This window comes from Babylonia areolata, chromosome 18 (assembly GCF_041734735.1).
Source record: "Babylonia areolata isolate BAREFJ2019XMU chromosome 18, ASM4173473v1, whole genome shotgun sequence".
Classification (NCBI taxonomy): Eukaryota; Metazoa; Mollusca; class Gastropoda; order Neogastropoda; family Buccinidae; genus Babylonia; species Babylonia areolata.
The window spans coordinates 73,517,578-73,536,999 of record NC_134893.1 but is presented as its reverse complement, the minus strand read 5'-3'; the positions used below and the strand labels follow the sequence as shown (position 1 = coordinate 73,536,999).

The 19,422-nt window shown below is 41.9% G+C and overlaps 2 protein-coding genes across 19 annotated transcripts in view; one reads left to right on the top strand and one right to left on the bottom strand.

Annotated features, from left to right (window-relative positions):
• LOC143293082 (NEDD8 ultimate buster 1-like) overlaps window positions 1-15,812 on the bottom strand; it is a 39,244-nt gene extending 23,432 nt beyond the window's left edge. For 16 of the 17 annotated variants that reach the window (XM_076603969.1, XM_076603972.1, XM_076603971.1 and 13 more), the window contains exons 1-11: window positions 15,668-15,803; window positions 15,235-15,404; window positions 14,095-14,259; window positions 13,379-13,546; window positions 12,849-12,978; window positions 11,648-11,724; window positions 10,292-10,398; window positions 8,466-8,575; window positions 7,347-7,423; window positions 4,350-4,457; window positions 1,886-1,937 (exon numbers count right to left, since the gene is read on the bottom strand). In XM_076603969.1, coding sequence (XP_076460084.1) covers window positions 1,886-1,937; window positions 4,350-4,457; window positions 7,347-7,423; window positions 8,466-8,575; window positions 10,292-10,398; window positions 11,648-11,724; window positions 12,849-12,978; window positions 13,379-13,546; window positions 14,095-14,259; window positions 15,235-15,372 — 1,132 coding nt within the window. In that variant the 5' untranslated portion in view covers window positions 15,373-15,404; window positions 15,668-15,803. Of the gene's footprint in view, window positions 1-1,885; window positions 1,938-4,349; window positions 4,458-7,346; window positions 7,424-8,465; window positions 8,576-10,291; window positions 10,399-11,647; window positions 11,725-12,848; window positions 12,979-13,378; window positions 13,547-14,094; window positions 14,260-15,234; window positions 15,405-15,667 lie in introns of all 17 variants that reach the window. The other variant, XM_076603970.1, reaches the window with a different exon arrangement.
• Window positions 15,813-15,992: 180 nt separating this feature from the next.
• The window catches only part of LOC143293081 (1-phosphatidylinositol 3-phosphate 5-kinase-like), a 122,969-nt gene continuing 119,539 nt past the window's right edge, over window positions 15,993-19,422 (top strand). For both annotated transcript variants that reach the window (XM_076603968.1, XM_076603967.1), the window contains exon 1: window positions 15,993-16,090. The gene's annotated coding sequence lies outside the window, so the exon portion shown is untranslated. The remainder of the gene's footprint in view (window positions 16,091-19,422) is intronic.

Genomic DNA, 19,422 nt, shown 5'->3' with positions numbered 1-19,422 from the left:
AACACGGCACAGCAGTCATTGGGTTAATACATAAACAGTGCTATCAACACTTGTAAGTCCTGCCATGTGATCTCTGTTCAACACGGCACAGCAGTCATTGGGTTAATACACAACAAACAGTGCTATCAACACTTGTAAGTCCTGCCACGTGATCTCTGTTCAACACGGCACAGCAGTCATTGGGTTAATACACAAACAGTGCTATCAACACTTGTAAGTCCTGCCATGTGATCTCTGTTCAACACGGCACAGCAGTCATTGGGTTAATACATAAACAGTGCTATCAACACTTGTAAGTCCTGCCATGTGATCTCTGTTCAACATGGCAAGCAGTCATTGGGTTAATACACAAACAGTGCTATCAACACTTGTAAGTCCTGCCACGTGATCTCTGTTCAACACGGCACAGCAGTCATTGGGTTAATACATAAACAGTGCTATCAACACTTGTAAGTCCTGCCATGTGATCTCTGTTCAACATGGCAAGCAGTCATTGGGTTAATACACAAACAGTGCTATCAACACTTGTAAGTCCTGCCACGTGATCTCTGTTCAACACGGCACAGCAGTCATTGGGTTAATACATAAACAGTGCTATCAACACTTGTAAGTCCTGCCACGTGATCTCTGTTCAACACGGCACAGCAGTCATTGGGTTAATACACAAACAGTGCTATCAACACTTGTAAGTCCTGCCACGTGATCTCTGTTCAACACGGCACAGCAGTCATTGGGTTAATACATAAACAGTGCTATCAACACTTGTAAGTCCTGCCACATGATCTCTGTTCAACACGGCACAGCAGTCATTGGGTTAATACACAAACAGTGCTATCAACACTTGTAAGTCCTGCCACGTGATCTCTGTTCAACACGGCACAGCAGTCATTGGGTTAATACATAAACAGTGCTATCAACACTTGTAAGTCCTGCCACATGATCTCTGTTCAACATGGCACAGCAGTCATTGGGTTAATACACAAACAGTGCTATCAACACTTGTAAGTCCTGCCACATGATCTCTGTTCAACATGGCACAGCAGTCATTGGGTTAATACACAAACAGTGCTATCAACACTTGTAAGTCCTGCCATGTGATCTCTGTTCAACACGGCACAGCAGTCATTGGGTTAATACACAAACAGTGCTATCAACACTTGTAAGTCCTGCCATGTGATCTCTGTTCAACATGGCACAGCAGTCATTGGGTTAATACACAAACAGTGCTATCAACACTTGTAAGTCCTGCCACATGATCTCTGTTCAACATGGCACAGCAGTCATTGGGTTAATACATAAACAGTGCTATCAACACTTGTAAGTCCTGCCACGTGATCTCTGTTCAACACGGCACAGCAGTCATTGGGTTAATCCACAAACAGGAGCTGTTGCTGTGGACTGAAGGCATGCAACCAACAGTAAGACACATGGTTTATATATGTCGTGTGTCCCTCTGTCTGACCCAGAGTTAAAGTACTCTGTAAAAGACATCTGTGAGGTGTTTTTTTTTTTTTTTTTTTAAATAATCCTTCAAAATAAGGCTTCTGTGAAAATGGATGGTCAAAAGTTAACACTGCCATGTCAATTTGTTTTTGACATGAATTGTGTGCTTGTGAGGAGAAAGAGAGAGAGGGAGAGAGAGAGAGAGAGAAAGAGAGGGGGAGGGAGGGAGAGAGAGAGAGAGAGTGTGTGTGTGTGCCTGTGTGTGCATGATATATATATATATATATAGAGAGAGAGAGAGAGAGAGTGACAACGACAGAGCGAGAGACCGGGAGAAAAAGAGAGAGGGAGGGGGGCAGACAGAGACAGTGAGACAGAGAGTGAGAAAGATATGCAGACATTCAGACAGAGAGATGGAACAAAACCAAAGAACTCCTCTCACAGTGAGCCAGAGCCTCAGGGTTGACCTGCAGCCCGTTGTATTCATCCATAGCCTGCACACACACCACACATCACTGACCACAGCACACACACACCACACGTCACTGAACACAGTACACACACCACCACACATCACTGAACACAGCACACACACCACCACACGTCACTGAACACAGTACACACACCACCACACATCACTAAACACAGTACACACACCACCACACATCACTGAACACAGTACACACACCACCACACATCACTGAACACAGCACACACACCACCACACATCACTGAACACAGTACACACACCACCACACGTCACTGAACACAGTACACACAAACACCACCACACATCACTGAACACAATACACACACACCACACATCACTGAACACAGCACACACACCACCACACATCACTGAACACAGTACACACACCACCACACATCACTGAACACAATACACACAAACACCACCACACACCACTGAACAGAAGTAACCCTGCACAATGTTCACTGTACTTCAATTAGCTTTACATTATCTTTCTTCCACACCAACACATAGGTTATCATTAACTCACCCCAGACCATGGGACGCTATAGCCTTCCTAACGTAAGGCAGCATTCCGGACAATGGAACACTATAGCGGTTTTGACAATTAAAATTTTTCCACTTTTTCCTCATGGGGTAGCATAAAAATGGCAGCTCCACCGGGCATTGCGAACGTTTCATGGGTTGAATGGAAGGTTTCTTCAGGAGGTTCTGGAATATACACTTGCTGGGCGAGCCGTTGATTTTGGCAGCCCACATGACAAGGTAATCTGCATACGTATTGAAAATGGCATCGCAGGCGATACAAGTGGAAATTTTTTGAGCAAACTAGATCACAACAGCAGCTTTTTACTGCTGCTGAAGTGATTGAAATGCTTCAAACTGAAGGTTTCCACATCAACGAGGATGATGAAGACACTGAATAAAGTATCTGCAGTGAAGAAAGCTACCCGCAAGAAAGTACTGACAGTGACTCAGCTTCTGAGGGCTGTGAAGAGAGGGAGGGGGGTGGGTGTACACATGACATGAGGAGTGGGGTCAGTGGGTCAAGTACAGCAAGTTCCATTCAGTTACTTTGTGTTTTGTATTTTCTGTTTTTTTTCCTAAACCTAACAAACAGGTCGTCTGCAGGGAAAAGCAAGGGAGAAAACTATTTGTCCGGAGTGAGTTAAATCACTGTAAAAAAAAAAAATCTGAAGAAAATACACTGAACACACAGAAGATTCAAGTTAACATATTTTGAATGTAGAAAGCTTCAAAGTGTGACTTTTTTTTCTTTTCTTAATCTGTGTAACTCTTTTCAAGATTCCTCCATCCTGAAATATTCAAATGCCTGAGTGAAAAGGGTCACCAATATATAGGCAGAGTAGGAAATTTTCTATCTAAAATTACGTTTAAATAACATACTTACCGTGACCCAACTAGTGCAGACTCCGGCAGGGGTCTGACATTCCTGTCCTGTGCAAACTACTATCTGCCTATGTGGAGAAAACGAAAGTAGCTATAGCCGATAACCGCCCGGAAGTAGGTAACCTCCCCTTTGCCCCCCTGATTAACGCCCTCTTTTTCTGGCAGCCATCATGACTCCTGTTCCTGTGCTCTCCATACGGCTAAGTTTTTTCGTTTTTTCTGTCTGTCTGTCGACTCTCTGGCGTTCTTGTTTATTGTCAAATTATGTCTCCAACCAGGTCACATAATTATGTAGCTTGACTGGGCGATCGCGCTAAAATTAAGGCGCGATCGCAATCGATTCGCTGACACTCTGGGCCCTCTACTCCTGGCCCTCTCAACAACGCCAACCCGCCGCCTCCTCCACTTCCTCCGTCTGCACTAGTTGGGTCACAGTTAAGTATGTGTAATTAAACTGATTTTTGGTGAAGTGATACTGGTGAAACATTCTGGAGCGGTCTCTTTTCTGTTTTCCCCCAAATTGTTAACCATTGTGATTCAACCCAACCATACAGCCATCAATCGGTTAAACAGGCCCCATCAAATTCAATTATCTGAGCAATCAATTGTCCTAATCATTCCAAATTCCAAATGAATGGATAGTAGTTTGCACAGGACAGCAATGTCAGACCCCGCCAGAGTGTGCACTAGAGGGTCATGGTTAAGTATGTGTAATTAAAAGGGCTTCCTTAAAAAAAACATAAAAAAATAAAAAGAAAGGCATATCTCATTTTTTGACTGACCACTGTTGATCAATCAATATTCAAATATTTTTTTAAAGCCATCTGTAATTTCTCTCTTCCCTACTTTTCGACCCGCACTTCCTTCCGTAAAAAAACGATGGAGGAGTAAAAATCCCAGTTGTTGCATGGAACATGAACCAGCCAAAGCTCCTTTCCAAACAGGGCATATTACCACTAGGCCACCTGTCATCCCCAGAAATGTGTGAGAGGTTTGACCCCCCTACCTGTCGCAGCAGTCGCTGAGCGACGTCCGTGTTATGCTGGTGGAAGGCCACGATGCCCTGCAGCAGGTGAAGCCTCATCAACAGGATCCTCTCCACCTCCGCTCCGTTCTGCAACAGTCAAAAAGGAAATTTTCTATCTAAAATTACGTTTAAATAACATACTAACCGTGACCCAACTAGTGCAGACTCCAGCAGGGGTCTGACATTCCTGCCTGTGCAAAATACTATCCGCCTATGCGGAGAAAACAAAACTACGGCCAATAACCTCCCGGAAGTAGGTAACCTCCCCTTTGTCCCGCTGGCTAGCGCCCTCTTTTTCCGGCAGCCATTGTGACTCCTGTCCTGTGCTCTCCATACGGCTAAGTTTTTTTCGTATTTTCTGTCTGTCTGTCGATTCTCTGGCTTTCTTGTTTTTTGTCAAATTTTGTCTCGAACCAGGTCACATAATTATATGGTTCAATTGGGATATCGGGCTAAAATTAAGGCGCGATCGAAATCGATTCGCGGACACTCTGGGCCCTCTATTTCTGGCCCTCTCAACGCCAACCCACAGGTATCCACAGTGTAAACCACATGTATCCACAGTCAAAACCACAGGTATCCACAGTGTAAACCACATGTATCCACAGTCAAAACCACAGGTATCCACAGTGTAAACCACAGGTACTGACAGTCAAAACCACAGGTATCGACAGTGAAAACCACAGGACCAACAGTCAAAACCACAGGTATCACAAGTCAAAACCACAGGTATCGACAGTCAAAACCACAGGTACTCACAGTGAAAACCACAGGTATCCACAGTCAAAACCACAGGTATCACAAGTCAAAACCACAGGTATCCACAGTGAAAACCACAGGTATCCACAGTCAAAATCACAGGTATCACAAGTCAAAACCACAGGTATCGACAGTGAAAACCACAGGTATCAACAGTCAAAACCACAGGTATCCACAGTCAAAACCACAGGTATCCACAGTCAAAACCACAGGTATCAACAGTCAAAACCACAGGTATCGACAGACAGTCAAAACCACAGGTATCAACAGTCAAAACCACAGGTACCAACAGGTATCAACAGTCAAAACCACAGGTATCAACAGTCAAAACCACAGGTACCAACAGTCAATACCACAGGTATCCACAGTCAAAACCACAGGTATCCACAGTCAAAACCACAGGTATCACAAGTCAAAACCACACGTATCCACAGTCAAAACCACACGTATCCACAGTCAAAACCACACGTATCACAAGTCAAAACCACAGGTATCACAAGTCAAAACCACAGGTATCACAAGTCAAAACCACAGGTATCCACAGTCAAAACCACAGGTATCCACACTCAAAACCACAGGTATCCACACTTCAAAACCACAGGTATCCACTGCAGCTCAACTTCATCACTTCCACAGCATAGCAACAGTGAAAACTGCAGGGTGTCAACAGTGAAAACTGCAGGGTGTCAACAGTGAAAACTGCAGGGTGTCAACAGGGAAAACTGCAGGGTGTCAACAGTGAAAACTGCAGGGTGTCAACAGTGAAAACTGCAGGGTGTCAAATGGTGTCAACAGTGAAAACTGCAGGGTGTCAAATGGTGTCAACAGTGAAAACTGCAGAGTGTGAAAGGGTGTCAACAGTGAAAACTGCAGGGTGTGAAAGGGTGTCAACAGTGAAAACTGCAGGGTGTGAAAGGGTGTCAACAGTGAAAACTGCAGGGTGTAGAATGGTGTCAACAGTGAAAACTGCAGGGTGTGAAAGGGTGTCAACAGTGAAAACTGCAGAGTGTGAAAGGGTGTCAACAGTGAAAACTGCAGGGTGTGAAAGGGTGTCAACAGTGAAAACTGCAGGGTGTGAAAGGGTGTCAACAGTGAAAACTGCAGAGTGTGAAAGGGTGTCAACAGTGAAAACTGCAGGGTGTGCAATGGTGTCAACAGTGAAAACTGAAGGGTGTGAAAGGGTGTCAACAGTGAAAACTGCAGAGTGTGGAAGGGTGTCAACAGTGAAAACTGCAGGGTGTGAAATGGTGTCAACAGTGAAAACTGCAGTGTGAAATGGTGTCAACAGTGAAAACTGCAGAGTGTGAAAGGGTGTCAACAGTGAAAACTGCAGAGTGTGAAAGGGTGTCAACAGTGAAAACTGCAGGGTGTGCAATGGTGTCAACAGGGAAAACTGCAGAGTGTGAAAGGGTGTCAACAGTGAAAACTGCAGGGTGTAGAATGGTGTCAACAGTGAAAACTGCAGAGTGTGAAAGGGTGTCAACAGTGAAAACTGCAGAGTGTGAAAGGGTGTCAACAGTGAAAACTGCAGAGTGTGAAAGGGTGTCAACAGTGAAAACTGCAGAGTGTGGAAGGGTGTCAACAGTGAAAACTGCAGGGTGTGAAATGGTGTCAACAGTGAAAACTGCAGAGTGTGAAAGGGTGTCAACAGGGAAAACTGCAGGGTGTAGAATGGTGTCAACAGTGAAAACTGCAGAGTGTGAAAGGGTGTCAACAGTGAAAACTGCAGGGTGTGAAAGGGTGTCAACAGTGAAAACTGCAGGGTGTGAAAGGGTGTCAACAGTGAAAACTGCAGGGTGTAGAATGGTGTCAACAGTGAAAACTGCAGAGTGTGAAATGGTGTCAACAGTGAAAACTGCAGGGTGTGAAATGGTGTCAACAGTGAAAACTGCAGGGTGTGAAATGGTGTCAACAGTGAAAACTGCAGGGTGTGAAAGGGTGTCAACAGTGAAAACTGCAGAGTGTGAAAGGGTGTCAACAGTGAAAACTGCAGGGTGTGAAATGGTGTCAACAGTGAAAACTGCAGGGTGTGCAATGGTGTCAACAGTGAAAACTGCAGGGTGTAGAATGGTGTCAACAGTGAAAACTGCAGGGTGTGAAATGGTGTCAACAGTGAAAACTGCAGAGTGTGAAAGGGTGTCAACAGTGAAAACTGCAGAGTGTCAACAGTTTAATCCACAATGTATTTTTCACTGAACTGAACAAGAAATGTCTCACCTTCAGCAGTTTGAGCCTCTCGTTGTTGTGACCATAGCTCTTCAGAAACATAGTTTCACACTGGTGCAGTCGACGATCTGGAGGACACCATGGAACATGGCATGTTTCTCATTAACAAGTACATGTGCACTTAACAACCTGGGCTGCTCCTGTGCTTACAGTCATACTCAGCATACAATATACAGTCTCTCAAGTATTGGTCTGCAACAGCTAATGCAGCGTAACAATACACATAATTTCTGGTTTCAAGAACGCCTCAAAGCATGCAACAAGATCCATTTATGCTACAGCACATCTGCTTGAAAAAAAAAGAAGAAGTGTGGGGTGTTGGGATGGGAGGAAACAGATGTCTAACACAGGCATACACTGAACATGCTGATCACATCTTGAAAGCCACCATAGACCATAGGTATGTGTAAAACTTAAACCTTCATCAAATCAAATAAAAGAAACAAAGAAATATTTATGTGTAAGACATTAACAAAATGTAATAAAATAAACAAATAATTAAATACACCGAACTATAACTATTCACACGTGTAACATACAGAACGTACACACAAGTGCATATATACACATAACTACATGGAGACTTTAAAAACCAACACAACAAAACCTTTACACACATATCTCAATCTATATACATCTGTATACAATCTACACTCCATCTCGTTCACTACGATCAGCTTCGGATCCACTCTGTTTACGCATACCCAGATTCAAACACTTGACTGTTGGCCGCCGTTCTTTCTCTGTTTCTGGACCTTGCGATTGGAATGAACTTCCTCTTTCACTTCATCAAGTCTCCACACTCAGCTCTTTCAAGTCTGGCCTTAAAACACACCTCTTCCCAAAATAGCCTCCCTTGCCTGCCCTACCTTGTCTTTAGTTTCTACAGTTTTAGAGTTATGCATGCGTGTGAATGACTGGTGCGAAAGCACTTTGATTTGTCTCTGCACAAGATCCAGCGCTATATAAATACCATTATTATTATTATTATTATATTATTATACAAAACAAAGAAGCCTTATAAGAGTATCATCTGGTTCTGCTGCAGCAAATATAACTCTAAACACATGCACACACTCCTAAACAGTACACAAACAACAGCGCTGTTACCTGCATCGGGCAATTCACTGACATTCTCCAGGCACAAGTAGCACCAGACAATGTCCAAACACAGGATGGCAAAGTTGTCCACCTTGTCCAGAATCTCTGCACGGCAGCTCCTGGTGGGAACACACACACATACACGCACACATACACACACACACACATACACACACACACACACAAGACAGCAATACATCAGTGAAAACAAATAACACAAGCAATAAACTGCTCCAGAAGCATCAAGCTGGAAATCCAATTCTTAAAAAAATAAAGTTGTCATCTAGAGGGGTACGAGAGAATGGAATGAAGTGATGAAGGGTGGTGGGAGAGAGGGAGGGGGGCGGAGGGGGGGGGGGTATAGTCATTCAAAAGATCAATCAAACCATCTGCTGTTTTCTATAGTGCTGTCAAACTGCAAATCAATGCCAAAATAAGTATGTCAAAGAGTATAGTCATTAAAAAAAAGATTAATCAAACAGCAATATGTCTATGTATAGGTAGTGCTGTATTCTGATGATGTAGGATTTTCTTGTTGACAGGTATGTCAAAGAGTATAGTCATTAAAAAAAAGATTAATCAAACAGCAATACGTCTATGTATAGGTAGTGCTGTATTCTGATGATGTAGGATTTTCTTGTTGACAGGTATGTCAAAGAGTATAGTCGTGAAAAAAAGATCAATGAAACAGCAATATGTCTGATGTATAGGTAGCGCTGTATTCTGATGATGTAGGGTTTTCTTGTTGACAGGTATGTCAAAGAGTACAGTCATTAAAAAGATCAATCAAACAGCAATATGTCATCTCTGATGTATAGGTAGTGCTGTATTCTGATGATGTAGGGTTTTCTTGTTGACAGGTATGTCAAAGAGTACAGTCATTAAAAAGATCAATCAAACAGCAATATGTCTGATGTATAGGTAGTGCTGTATTCTGATGATGTAGGGTTTTCTTGTTGACAGGTATGTCAAAGAGTACAGTCATTAAAAAGATCAATCAAACAGCAATATGTCTGATGTATAGGTAGTGCTGTATTCTGATGATGTAGAGTTTTCTGTTGACAGGTATGTCAAAGAGTACAGTCATTAAAAAGATCAATCAAACAGCAATATGTCTGATGTATAGGTAGTGCTGTATTCTGATGATGTAGAGTTTTCTGTTGACAGGTATGTCAAAGAGTACAGTCATTAAAAAGATCAATCAAACAGCAATATGTCTGATGTATAGGTAGTGCTGTATTCTGATGATGTAGAGTTTTCTGTTGACAGGTATGTCAAAGAGTACAGTCATTAAAAAGATCAATCAAACAGCAATATGTCTGATGTATAGGTAGTGCTGTATTCTGATGATGTAGAGTTTTCTGTTGACAGGCTGTCAACTTCATGACTGAAGAATCTGCTGCTCCGATGGTGTGTAGGGGAGGGGGTGCCATTTTTAGCATGGTTTGGTTTATGTCACCTTTTTCTCTTTTAATCTTTTAATCCCACCATCATGTAGCCACATAGTGTCTTCAGGGTTAAGCATGCCATGTGAATAAGTGACATCCATGCCTGGCCTATGGTAAGCCAAACTGACCCTCTCTTCAGAACGATTGTGATGGGATTCGAGGTCTGTGCATATGGAATCACTCCATGGACGTGTAGGGAACTGAGTCAGAACCAACTATTTAACTCTGAAGGAAAGATATCCCTGAAATGAAAGCCTCGGAAAAGATTTAAACCCCCAACCCCAGGATCATGAGTTCAGTGCTCAACCAATTCTGGCCACGTGTCACCCAGGTCAGTTGGACAGAGGACACTCCTCCAAGCTCCTGAATCTGAGGAAAGCAACTGACCTGAATTCTTTGTCAGCCTCCAGCAAGAGGAGCAGGGCCTTGGAGTAGTTCTTGGCCTTCAGGGCAGCACGCCCCTTCTCATGCAGGGTCATGGCCAGGGTCAGAGACTGACAGGAACATAGTCATACACACTGTGTTTGTTGGAAACTGACAGACACAATGGTATACAATGAAATTACCGTAAAGTTTGGTCTATTGAGCGCACTGGTATATAAGCCGCACCCACTAAATTTTGGAAAAAATTGAACTTTATACATACATAAGCTGCACCGGCTTATGAGCCGTACTTATTTCCGGTACCGGAACACATACTGATACTACAGAAAAGCTGTCAATACTGTAGGTTATGAAATAAACACAAGCGGGAAACAACACAAAGAAAAGCAAGCAAAAATACTGCTAGTGCCACAAAAAAATAATAAATAATCACAACGAAAATAAGATCCATAATTTAGGGATAGTCACATTTATTCAACGTCATCCTGCTCACTGAATCCACTAAAATCTTTGTCTTCAGTGTCCGAGTTGAAGAGAACCAGCACAGCTTCCTCTGCCATCTTAACACTGACTTCAACCTTGCTTTCACTTCATGAACATGAAGGTGGAGGTCTCTGCTGGTTCATTGCTTGCACTGTCGTCTGCTAGGTTGATCGCCTTCAATTTGAAGGCTGCATCATAGGCATAACGTTGCGTTTTCGGCATGATGAGGGTGTACGCTTGAGCAGAGTAGAACTGAATGCTAATCTGAAGGCTTTAACGTGTGCGGATTTGATTTATAAAACATGAACAGTTAGCACGCTATCCTGAATCTCATCTAAAGATTCATGGACAGAAATCATGATTTTGGTGAGCTGAAGGGCAGCTAAGAATAGACGAGAACGTGACACTCCCGGGATCGTTAAAATCCTCAGATAAGCCGCATCATTGTATAAGCCGCAGAGGTTGAAGCTGGGGTAAAAAGTCGCGGCTTATAGACCGAACTTTACAGTATATTCACTGATACAAAAGACACAAAAGATAATTACTCATGATATGAAGCCATAAGCAAAATCCATAAGCAGGGTATGTATTGATATATATAATAAAGAACATGAGAACTAATTCAAATATAACATGGGAAAGGGTGAATTAAAGGGATGCACAGCCTCTTGTTTATAAGAGCTGTTACAAATGTAACAAGTATAAAATAATACATGCACACAGACGTATTTTTCTTTCATTAGATTAAGCTGAAAGCATTTGTGGGTTCTGTTTACATCTGAAATCAGAAAAAACCACTGCATTATGAGCGTTATATAAGTAAGAACAAAAAAGACCAAAAACGAAGCAAAAGGGTCTATGTGTGATCAAAGGTACCTTTCTTTCCTCTTTCGGGAGTTGCAGGGTTCTGCCACTCTGGTCAGCAATGCGGATGTCAAACTCATCCACGTCATCTGTGTCAATATATTCAAGTTCCAAGTTAGGTTAAAGGTCTCACAGCCTCTTTAGTCATAAGGGCAGTCATTCATATTCACTATGTCTAGGGCCTAGTGTAGGAAGGCAGGTACCAACCCTCTCCTTTTGCTGGTCAGGTACCCATTCACACATGGCTAGAGAGAGGAAACTCGGACTGACGTGCCTTTCCAAGGGACACAACACCATGCTCAAATGGTCTGAATAAACTCTACACACTGGTACACCCATCAGAATGCATGGTCAGAGATGTCAACCCCTGTCAAGTGTTTGTAGGAACAATCAGGAAATCTGGTAGGAACATTTTGAATTTGGTTGGAACACTGACACAGCTGGGCACAGACACTGTTTGAATCAGCCACGTTCTCTCTGGTTCAGCCAAACGATTAAGATGATTGGTCCACTCAATGCTGTTTCAATGTAAACACGGACCTAATTAGTTGAGATCATAATGTGAGACCATGGTTAGTAGTGACTCCCCTGGCCTCATGATCAATATAGATCTAGCCTGTCTCTGAGTCCCCTGGCCTCATGATCAATATAGATCTAGCCTGTCTCTGAGTCCCCTGGCCTCATGATCAATATAGATCTAGCCTGTCTCTGACTCCCCTGGCCCCATGATCAATATAGATCTAGCCTGTCTGAGTCCCCTGGCCTCATGATCAATATAGATCTAGCCTGTCTCTGACTCCCCTGGCCTCATGATCAATATAGATCTAGCCTGTCTGAGTCCCCTGGCCTCATGATCAATATAGATCTAGCCTGTCTCTGACTCCCCTGGCCCCATGATCAATATAGATCTAGCCTGTCTGAGTCCCCTGGCCTCATGATCAATATAGATCTAGCCTGTCTCTGACTCCCCTGGCCTCATGATCAATATAGATCTAGCCTGTCTCTGAGTCCCCTGGCCTCATGATCAATATAGATCTAGCCTGTCTCGCTAATGCTATGACAGGAAAGCATGTAAGCTTTTTTTGTAACCATGCTATACAGTCGAAAATGAACTCGGTGTTCGGAACAAACTGCGATGGAAAGTAACAAAATGCAGCAAAGTGGTAACAGTTGGCACGGTACACATGTCAGCACACAATCCAACATTACCCACCATTCTCAGCTCTTGTGGACAGCAGTTCTGCAGCCTGTCGTGTGCGGCTGACGTCACAGATCTCCTCTTCCTTTTGTCGCGCCTGCCCTTCTGTTTCTGTCAGGACCACTGCCATCACCTGGCTGCCGTTCTGTGACCACCACAACCATACGACAGCTTATATGTGTACCTTTGTCACCATCCTGATGGAAATGCACTGATAACTCTGTAACCATCCTGACCACAAGCAGTAGTGTATTGACAAACCATAAATGTAACTGTGTAAACATCTGAGCTATGTACTTGCTGTTATTGCTCACAAGCGTAATTCTGTAATAAACCCATTCCAACTTGCTCATTCTAATAACCCACTAGTTTCATTCTGTATCAACCCTGAACATACAACAAACTTTTTCTCTAAACCAGAACTGAAAACCACTATATTTTTTACATCAAAACATCAGCTGTCAAAAAGAGGAGTGTGAGTGCTGAATGAATAAAACATAAAACAAGAGACAGAATATCAAACGTGTTTAGAAACGTGCACATACCTTGATATTTTGTGCAGTTAATGTCTGAGCATCACTGATGACTTTGCCAGCACAAATCAATTTGAGCCGTATTCTGTCCAGACCAGTCTCCTGGGAAACTGCGTATTTCAAATCAAAACCACTTTTCTCCAGGCTCACTTCCAAAGAAATAACACGCTTCAATGAATCCTGAAACAGAAAGATAAAACTAGGTGAGAAAAACAAACAAGAGACATGCAGAGAAAAATGCACATGCACACACACAACTCACTGATATCAATCACTCAATTGATCTTTACCATGGTATAACCAGCATTAAGCACAATGTCAGATCAGTTTGTGTTTCGATTTCAAGCATTTGTAGTCTTGCAGATGTCTAAGCCATACTTTCCACACACACACATATCACAGAAAACACACACCAACATCCTTACATACAGTGACATGCATATGCCTCTCACAAATATATGATAAAGCATCACTTAGTCAACTTCCACACATGTGCATGCAACGCACACACAACAAAACATCACTTGGCAAACTTACACAGTATACAATATAAACACACACACACACACACACATTACATAAATCTCATAAACACACAAAGCAACTACATATATTTGCACAGCTACACAAAACCCAGTTCCCATGATCCACACACACACACACTCTCTCACAGAATTACCACCATCCACCTCAACCAATATCAAACATTCTAGAAATACATGACTAACCTTCTGTCCCATAGCCAGCTTGACTTTCACTGTAGCAATTCCTGTTGTCTGAAATTTATTACGCTCTGCAAGCTTGGCAAGCGCATGAATACGCAAACTCTCCACTGCAGTTGCAACCACGTCTTCCTTCAGGTTAAGGACTTTGGAATATCTCATGATCAGCTCCTGGTTTAACAAAAACAAATGTTACATTTTGTCAACACTTGAAATTCACATCTAAAAATGTTTTTTAAATTGTTATATGTACACACACACACACACACACACACACACACACACACACACACACAGGGTTTAGGTTTGGAACTGGAGTCGATCTTTGGTCATTGACACATACAGATTTGAAATGACCCAATGATGTGGAAAGCAGTCGGCAACTTGACAAATTGGTTGATCAGCAAGTCGTCACACCAAAAGGCCTTGTGTACGTTTCTCTCAATCTCCTGCAAAATAATCCCGACTGCAGTTTCAAACTTTGGAAAAAAATCACTACTGCTGACCTTCTGTGGTTCGACACCAAGCAGATGAACATTGCAACCAACCAACCTCAAAACCAGCTATGACCTTTAACTTAGTTTAAGCCATCATCTCTTGCATGTTGTGAATTACAGTGAAACATAGCGCCAGTGTGTTTGTGTGTGTGTGTGTGTGTGTGTGTGTGTGTGTGTGTGTGTGTGTGTGTGTGTGTGTACATCTGCAATGAATTGCATTTTCTGCAAGTTGTAAAATAGCATGTTTTATATACTGACAAAATCACTCAACTACTGTCTCTGTTTAAATAAAACAAGACAGTATATAATAACTTACACTAAGTCCGTCATAAAAACAGCATCATTTGCAGTTTCAAGTTATATCAGTAATATTCATCCAACCAAATTTGTGTTTGGTTTATCTCATTTTTTCTTCTTAAGTTTTTATTATAATCCTCAATCTTTTACTCTAGTAACTGAATTAAATACCAGTATTTGTATACAGTGTCACTGAGAGAGAGAGCCAGAGAGCGAGAGAGAGAGAGAGAGAGTGAGAGAGAGAGAGTTTTCACTACTTCACAGGACTTTTATGGCACCATCAAAGCTGGGGGCATCAATTTGATATATCTATTAAGAATACGGTATATGTGAGTGTAACTGTAATACTAACCAGAGGAACTTCTCCACGTTCCTGTGTCTCCGTGGTGTATGGGGGCAGCCACAGTTTGACACTGTCCTCCCTCAGCTTAGTTCGCACTTTGTCCAAAATAAGTTCCTGGTCGACGCCACCTTGATCCATGTTGATCATGCACACCTCTGCTTGTCCACGGTCACTTTCCTCTAAACAGTAAACAATTACGTACATATATGACAGTCTCTAACTGAGACAGAACAAGATGAAAAGCTGTCAAAACTGTACATGCGACGTTGGACCAAAGACACTAGTATCTCGGAATTCTAGTGTCTATGGTTGCACCACTGTCCAAATTTGCTTTTTCATTGACGAAAGGTGTAACAAACTGAAACTTTTTTTCTTTTTGCACTGTTATTCTAGGTGCTATAAAAACCGCAGAACAATGAAAAATGATACTCATGTTCCATACCAACTCACAAACCCGTTGATTTTTGTTAGGTTGGGGCACTGGTTGTAGAAATGAAACAACAGCAAGGACAGAGAAAGTACGCGAAATACGTACTTTTCTTTTCTCAACGTCGACCGAGTGTTCCGTGACGTCGCGTAATGTTTACATGTATATCAAATAATAGCCATAGTTTCTAATTTAAAGGAATAGCAAACAGAAAGTATTGTAATTATCTATTCCTCATATAATTAGTAGATAGACTAGTATTATGATATGTGATATATAATTGCATCATATTTCGTCATTTTATTCTTTTTACGAAACTTTAGCAATACACCCTTTTAGTCTTCAGCTGACGAGCAGGTTCACATCATGAGAGAAGCGTGATAAACAGCAGCAGCAGGGTTTGGACTTCACGTGATCTGTACAATTCTGTGACATTATGTATGTATATTTTATAACTCAGACGTTAACGATGAATAATAATGTGTGTAATAGCACTTGTCATGTTCTTTTATATCAAATGTATTTTGATTTGTGTGCTTTTCGGTTTCATGTTTTCATTTTCACAATATGAAAGTTGACAGTGAACCAGTTAACAGCTAGTGTTGTTCGAGGCATTAGGGATGAAAACTGAACGTGTTGGGCCTTGACTTGCAGAGTGAATGAATTAAAATATTTAGGTAAAGTAGATATTTGAATTCATTGAAACACATGTATTACATTATCATTATGTATGTGTGTGTGTGTGTGTTGACACACACAATGTTCTTTTTTGTGTTGTTGTTTTCGTTTTTTTTGTACCGTACGCAAAATTTACAAGTCACAGTGGGCCTTTCTTACGTTGAATGCCCACAAACACTGAGGTATGTGGATCGTAATATCTATGGGTAAATGCAGTGTTTTAACTTATACAACCTTCTTTTCTTGCTCTTCAGAGTACTCGAATATATATTAATGTAACCAGTGGACTTTTCATCTGTTGAATGCCCACATTCTGATGCATTAAAATGGATTGTAATTTCACCAGGTGAGTTAATAAGTGCAGTAGAACAGTGGCACAGAGTGACAGACTGTGGCTAATCCTTTTCATTTATTTATGCCCCATCAATCAGAATTTGAAGGATTCATTAGGGTTTGCATTGCACATGTGCTGTGTATCTTGTCCTGGTTATCTGTTGATCCCCCAGACTGCAGAAGCATGGTAAGATCAGATTAGTGTGGCATAAAGAAAGTTGTTGCTACTTTGTTGTTTACTTACAAGTGGTGCATTGACTTTGCTGAAGGAAAGTTTACAGCTCAAAGAGGAAGAACAAAGTCGACTGAAGAATGGTGACTGATAATGATATCCTGACTGTAAACTGATCGTATCCCAGTACACTGTACAGTGACTAAACTTCACTGAAGAATGGTGACTGATATCCTGACTGTAAACTGATCGTATCCCAGTACACTGTATAGTGTCAGAACTTCACTGATGTGCTTGCTGGTCAGCTGTAGTCAAGGGGGTCATTTTACTTTGTTCTTTTTGTGCTTTTTTCTTTTCTGAGCCGTTTTGACAGAAATGATTCCGATAATTGAAGTAATCTATTGCGTAATCTCTAATGGAGATTTTAGCAGCCTGCAAATAATACAAACTAATGAAATGGATCATGATTAAAAAGCCCCTAAGATGGAGTGGACAGCTCATGATAAAACAATTCTGCAGGAAATGCCTTGCTTTTGTCACATGACACTGAGTTCATAAAGACAATTGTCAAGTGATAACCAAAACGCGGTGAAACCATTGTCACTTGTGTTCTGGTTGTGTTGTAAATTGCATTCCAGCAGCTCAGAAGAATGCACTGAATGAGTCAGTGAGTGGTGTTTGCCCACTGTGTTGGACCTGCTGAAATTTCGAATCATTCTTTGTTTTTGGTGTGTTTGTGTGTGTGTGTGTGTGTGTTTTAATGTAGTGTTTGTTTGTTTTTTTGGTGTGTGTGTGTGTGTTTTTTTTTAATGTAGTGTTTGTTTGTTTTGTGTGTGTGTGTGTGTGTGTGTGTTGTTGTTTTCTTTTTAATTAAAACAGCCTATCTTCACCTTTGCATTGTCTTACCTGTGGGAATCCAGCCTTTTCTTCCTTTTTTGTGAAAGTAGGTTCAAGAAATGTTTATTGAAGTGGGTAGATTGTATCTTTGAACTCATTAACCAGCTGTGTTGCTGCCATCTCTGTTGTCTTGTACAGTTTAAATTTCAAGTGTTTCCTCTGTGGTGTGTCAGGGGAGTGAGTAGGGTTCACCTTATATTCCTGTCTGTCTGTACTGTATGTGCATTGATGTCTTCCATTACATACCACTGCTTGGAACATCTGCAAGATTTGAGGCCAATCTGAAAAGTCTTGATGGTTGAAGTTGATAATCAGTTCCACCTGATGCCCATGATGAAGTAGTGATTGGAATGGTGTGAGAAAGCAGGACCACATCACACTTCTGATTCATGCAGGACAGGAATGGTACAGTGGCTTCAGGTGTGGTGCACCTTTAAAGCTGTACGGTCACTGTCAAATCCAGCAACCTGGTCTAGAAAGTGAAAAATGTTTGTGCCTTTCACATTGATAATTTTTACCTTGTGTGTGTGTGTGTGTGTGTGTGTGTGTGAAGCATCTGAGATGTGTTTAACCTGTCTTTACCATGGGGAAGTGGCAACCCTGAAGTGCATTCTCTTTTGTGCAGGGTTGGCCAGTTCAGTTTCTGTGTGCAAAGGCTAATATGTTTGGTGAATAGTGAAACAGGGCTTGTGATATCACATAGACACGAACCCCTGACGGCATGACAATGGACAGGACACACAGCATGATTATCAAACCGGCCCTGGGGATGTTACCAAAAAATGTAGAGCAAACTCATAAAGAGAGTGAAAATCCTGTATGAAAGTATTGCTCCGATGCCAGGACAGTCAAGAAGATAGCACTTGTACTTCTTATACAGGAGTGGACAGATAAGGACACTGTCACTGCACAAAAAGCATGTTATCATTATCATGTTTGTTTTTCATCATTGTGTATGTTATCACCAGTTATTGGCCCAGAAACCTAAATTATAATGACTAGTCTGCCTTTGTGGTTAGCATTGCAGATCTGATTAGAAAGTGCAGCGTTAGAGGGACCCTCTGAAAGTGGTGTGGGACCCATCGAGTCATGGTAAAAGTCTCTGAGAACCTCCAGATTTTTTACTCATTTGTCAGAGGCCTTGTGAAAGACCCAACTGGCAGACCTTTAGTGTTTAGATGTTTTTGAAGGTAAAATGTTGATAGACATGGGAGGCACAGTCAGTACCAGGTCTGATATGTGATCTGACCTGCATTGGAAATATAGACAGAGGTAGAAAGGACTTTGAGGTTGAGTGCTGCTTATGCTGTGAGCAGATGACCTGCATTGGAAATATAGACAGAGGTAGAAAGGACTTTGAGGTTGAGTGCTGCTTATGCTGTGAGCAGATGACCTGCATTGGAAATATAGGCAGAGGTAGAAAGGACTTTGAGGTTGAGTGCTGCTTATGCTGTGAGCAGATGACCTGCATTGGAAATATAGACAGAGGTAGAAAGGACTTTGAGGTTGAGTGCTGTTTATGCTGTGAGCAGATGACCTGCATTGGAAATATAGACAGAGGTAGAAAGGACTTTGAGGTTGAGTGCTGTTTATGCTGTGAGCAGATGACCTGCATTGGAAATATAGACAGAGGTAGAAAGGACTTTGAGGTTGAGTGCTGCTTATGCTGTGAGCAGATGACCTGCATTGG